This window comes from Gavialis gangeticus, unplaced genomic scaffold (assembly GCF_001723915.1).
Source record: "Gavialis gangeticus isolate Ggan-Ray unplaced genomic scaffold, GavGan_comp1, whole genome shotgun sequence".
Classification (NCBI taxonomy): domain Eukaryota; kingdom Metazoa; phylum Chordata; order Crocodylia; family Gavialidae; genus Gavialis; species Gavialis gangeticus.
In genome coordinates, this window is record NW_017729031.1 from 33753931 (window position 1) to 33758367 (window position 4437).

At 46.9% G+C, this 4437-nt stretch overlaps 1 protein-coding gene across 9 annotated transcripts in view; it reads left to right on the forward strand.

Annotated features, from left to right (window-relative positions):
• The window catches only part of CLASP1 (cytoplasmic linker associated protein 1), a 349913-nt gene that overhangs the window by 248874 nt on the left and 96602 nt on the right, over positions 1-4437 (forward strand). For 2 of the 9 annotated variants that reach the window (XM_019522593.1, XM_019522594.1), the window contains one exon: positions 895-957. The exons of the other annotated variants lie outside the window; for them this stretch is intronic. In XM_019522593.1, the coding sequence (XP_019378138.1) occupies positions 895-957 (63 nt within the window). The remainder of the gene's footprint in view (positions 1-894; positions 958-4437) is intronic. 9 annotated transcript variants of the gene reach the window in all.

The following is a 4437-nucleotide window of genomic DNA, read 5'->3' on the forward strand; positions in this document are numbered from 1 at the left end:
AATTCAGAAACAACCAAACCAAATCTTCAGATGCAGCTCAATGTTGGGCTGAATCCACGGATGGGACCAGTCAGCTTCCAAGTTCTTGGATAAAGTTCTGCATAGCTGAAGATCTGGGGGCTTGAGTAGAAACGTAAATCGGGTCCGAGCAACATCCCTCGCTACTATAATAAGATCTGCTGCTATAACATTTTGTGCACAGGTGTAACTTACAGTGTGTATAAAGATACATGTCTTTAATAGACGTTTAATGAGTGTCTACAGAAGTGTTATAGCAATATATCTTTTGTAGTGGTAACGGCAAACGTAGGGGGATAAGTGTCTGTATAAAAACAACAATGTGTAACCCAGTTGCGTTGCACACTTGTTGGCTGATTTCCCTGTATGACTCCTTATGCTCGTACGCTTTTGTGACGACTCGTTCTTCATGCTGACACTGCTCTTTGTCCATGAAATACGATGTGGGGAAATACACTTGCAAGCACAATCTCTTAATCATTCATCTTGCCTCCACGTTGGGATTTAGATGGAGCGCATCTAAATCCTGCCAGGGAGGTTAAATGTTCCACATGCTTGTAATGGCTGCATTCAAGATCCGGGGTCGGGGGAGCGTGACGGCGCTCGCTGGGCTTTGCTGAGCCACTTTGCATTGGAGACTCCTCCAAGCAATTAGTTTGTCACGCAGTGTGCTTATGGTTGTGGGGAGAGGAGGGAAGCGAGGGGTTGGGGGGCTTGCACTGTATCTGTTGTGCATTCATACATGGCATCATTTCCTCTTGCTATAAAACACCCCTATTGGTATGAGTCACGTGCATCCCCTTCGGACTGTGGCATTTTCTGTCTCTGGTTCCTGTGTGTTAATCCTGTGGGTGTTGCCGTTCCTTTTACTTGCAGCTTCTCGACGTCATTCCAGATCCACTAGCGCGCTCTCCACTGCTGAGTCTGTTGGGCAGTCAGGTGAACAAGTGCTAACTGCATGAATCCGCTTCTTAAAACAGTCGTGTTGTATGACCATGTTAACATTTGCAGTCATGCGTATCAGTCAGCACTTGGCATGTGCTTCTCACTGCTGCGGGGCTTTTTCATTTTCTTCGTTTAACGTGGCTTGTTTCTGTTCATTTTAATTTATTTGTTTTTATTATTATTGTTGTTGTTGTTATTTTGTCGATCCATTTTTAGGAACATTGTGAGCAGTGTTGTCATAAGGGTGATCCAGGGCTTTCGTTCCTCTTCGAACACTTAGCAGCCGTGTGGGATGGGCTAGATCCCAGAGGGTGCTGAGTACTTACGACACCATTGATGTCCATGGGAGTTGTAGGGTTTAGGACTGAACCTCCAACCCTGGGGGTTGGCTTCTGCTTTCCCCCAGCCAAGGGGAGTTGAGACCCCTCAGTACTTTGTAGGCTCAAGCCCCAAATTCACAAGAGCAGTGTGAATTGCTCACGCAGTGGGTTTGGAAACGGAGCACTTGACTCTGTAAAATTATTGAGGTTTGCTCCAAACCTCACTGAACTCAATGCAAGGATTGCTCCAAACCTCGCTGAAGTCAATGGAAGGACTCTCTTGGCCTTCCCATGCTTTGAATCACTTAATGAATGCTTTGAGTCGAATAGGACAAAACCTGAGGTTTTCACTTGCTTTTCCCCCAAAACTCCCATTGACAACACTAGGCAGGTCTTGAGATGTGGAGCAACTGCCCGTGCCTTTGAAGTCAGTTTTCAGTGGGAGTTTTGCGTTCAGAAGAGCTAAGTGAGGATTTCAAGATTTGTCTCGGTGGGAAAGAAGCTGAGGCAAGGACAAAGTAAGAAGTAAATGAGGACTCCAGTGTGTCACCAGATACAGTGGTTGAAAAGGAGTGGAGCCATTAATGAAACCCAAAGCCCTACCACTGTCCCCATTTTGGCAGCGCTCTGTGCTTTAAGGCTCAGTTGACTTCAGTGACTATTCTTGGATCAGCTCTCAAAACCGATTCTCTACCCCGCAGTTGTACAGAAACAAACGTGCAGTTGAACAGATGCATTGACCTTTATAAGCTAATAGTAACAATTAAAAACCAGATGCACTGCAGAGAATAAGTGCAATTAGCCAAATAATTGCAGTAGGGACCAAGGTCTGAACCCCATGCTTCTTTTCCACTTCCTCTGAAATATGCTGCATTTTTAGCTCCAGGGACAAAACGAGATCCAGTAATCTGTGTCCTCGAGAAGACTGAATCCAGTGAGAATTATGCCTCCATAAAGATGGTAAAATCAGGACAAAACTGAAGCATAAGGAAGCAGCGGCAACTCCAGCTCCAACCTGGAGGAGGCAACAGTAGGAGCAGTTCTTGCTCTGAGCTGGGAAACTGAGTGGTGGCTCCAGCCCCTGTTGGTGTCTCATGCCAGTGCTGGAGCTGCACCACCATATGCCCTGGATCAGAGCTGGAGCATCTACCACCGCCACATGCCCTGTGCCATGGTGGCAGCTCCAGCTCTGGCTTCAGCACAGGAGCCGTCAGCTGGAGGGGCAATCAGAGTTATTTCAGCCCTCGCTAATCCTCCGGCTGCCATCACCTTGTCAGCTGGGGCCCAGATTATGTGGCAGGCCATGCCCTGGCTATGTCCTCAACATCTGGTGGCCCACAGGTAGTGGAGCGAGCTGCATACAGCAGCTGTGCAAGCTGTATGCACGACACTCCTGCTTTTAAGCAATCCCAAGCAGTGAATGATCCCACCCTATATCCTGAAACCAAATGGCCCGATCTTTTCAAGGCCCAAGTCCTGCTTATTTGCTTCATGCAAGAAGTCCTATTCAAGTCTAATGAACCTGCTCATATGAGGAAGAGGTAATCTATAAGGAAGATTCCTGACTAATTTATTTTAATTATAGATGAGGTTTTTACTAGTCTGTGAGCGTATCTACACATGCAGTTAATGCAAAGCAAGAAAACCTGGGACTGCAGCATACTGAGCCAGGTCGGAGCAGCCCCAGCTGGCAGGTGGCCTTAGGCATCAGCCTGCAAACCCAGGGCTGCTCCCCACCCAGCTCAACATGCTGTGGAGAGCATGGGGGTGCTCCTGTGTGGGGCTACCTGGCAGGAAACCCCCCGCGCTGAAGCACCCTCGTGCCCCAGCCAGCCAGGGCAGCATCTACATGCGCGCTGCTGTGGAGTAGAAAAAACTCTGCAGTAGGATAGTACTTGTATTTATAAATAGTATCCTACTGCAGAGTTGATTAGTTTACTGCAGCCTAATAGGGGCCCACATTTAAACAGGTGACATTTACTGCAGAGCTAATTAGTCTGCTCTGCAGTAAATATCTCATGTAGACATATCCTGCTAGTCCAAATCTAAATCTAAACTAGTTTGTTAGTTGGAAAGAAAGGGATCACTATCTTGGCACCCGCTCTGTTGTATACGGGCTCTCTGGATTCAGAGGGGCTTGTACAGATTTAATACCTATACAAACGATTCTGCTTTCTTCAGTTGTAGTTTGTATCTGTCTGCACAGAGACACTGTTAGCCATGTGAGTCTGAAGTCGTCAAGTAGAAGGGAGAGTAGGTTTGCATGTTATGGACTAACCAAAGTGTGTGTTAGCCATCCACGTTACAACGTACCTGTTGGTTAGTCCATAAGGTACAAATCTACCCTGCCTTCTGCTTGACTCCAGACTTGCATGGCTAACCGTGTCACTCTGCAGTTTGTGAGCTGCAAGCTACAACTGAAAAAAATTGGGCCCATTCATGTAGCTATTAAATCTGTATAACTCCCTCTGAATCCAAAGGGGAGTCCATGGGCCCATAGGTAGCACGGCTGATGCCAGGATGGTGATAACCTGCTGCACGTGACAAAGCTGGATACAGCTTGCAAAGTGTGGCCCCAGCATTGCTTTCTGACGTGGCCCCGTTAGACAGCGTTGCCTGCGTCAAAGGCTTATACCTAGGAAAAAGATGCTCCAGCCAGCTCCGAGCAGGTATAATAGCTCAGCTATGGGAGCAAGACCACATGCCTGTGAATCATGCTCTGGCTGCTCTTTTCAGTGTACATCTGGGGGCTGCCCGAAGTTATCCTCGGTACCAGGTATGTCCCCAGCTCTGCCCAGAATCGGGAAGCTACAAAGAGACGTGTCCACTTCATTTCCGTACAGGTGCAGAGTATCAGGGAGTAGGAGCCCATGTCTTCTCCGTTCCACTTTCCACTGATGTTTAAACCTGTGTTTCAACAATTGTAGAAGGACCCTTGGAGCAAGAGAGACACCAGCATGCATTATTCTGATTTATTTAGGAATGGCTCTGTTTTCTTTCTGTTTATGCTGGGCATTTTTAAACCGATGTATAATTGAATTCCTTTGCCATTCTGTTATCCATTTAGAAAGAAACTATCCTCCCTTTTCTAATGTGAAACAAAATTCACCTGAAAGCAAAGGGCGCTCAAAATGCTTTTTGCTCTAATATTTTA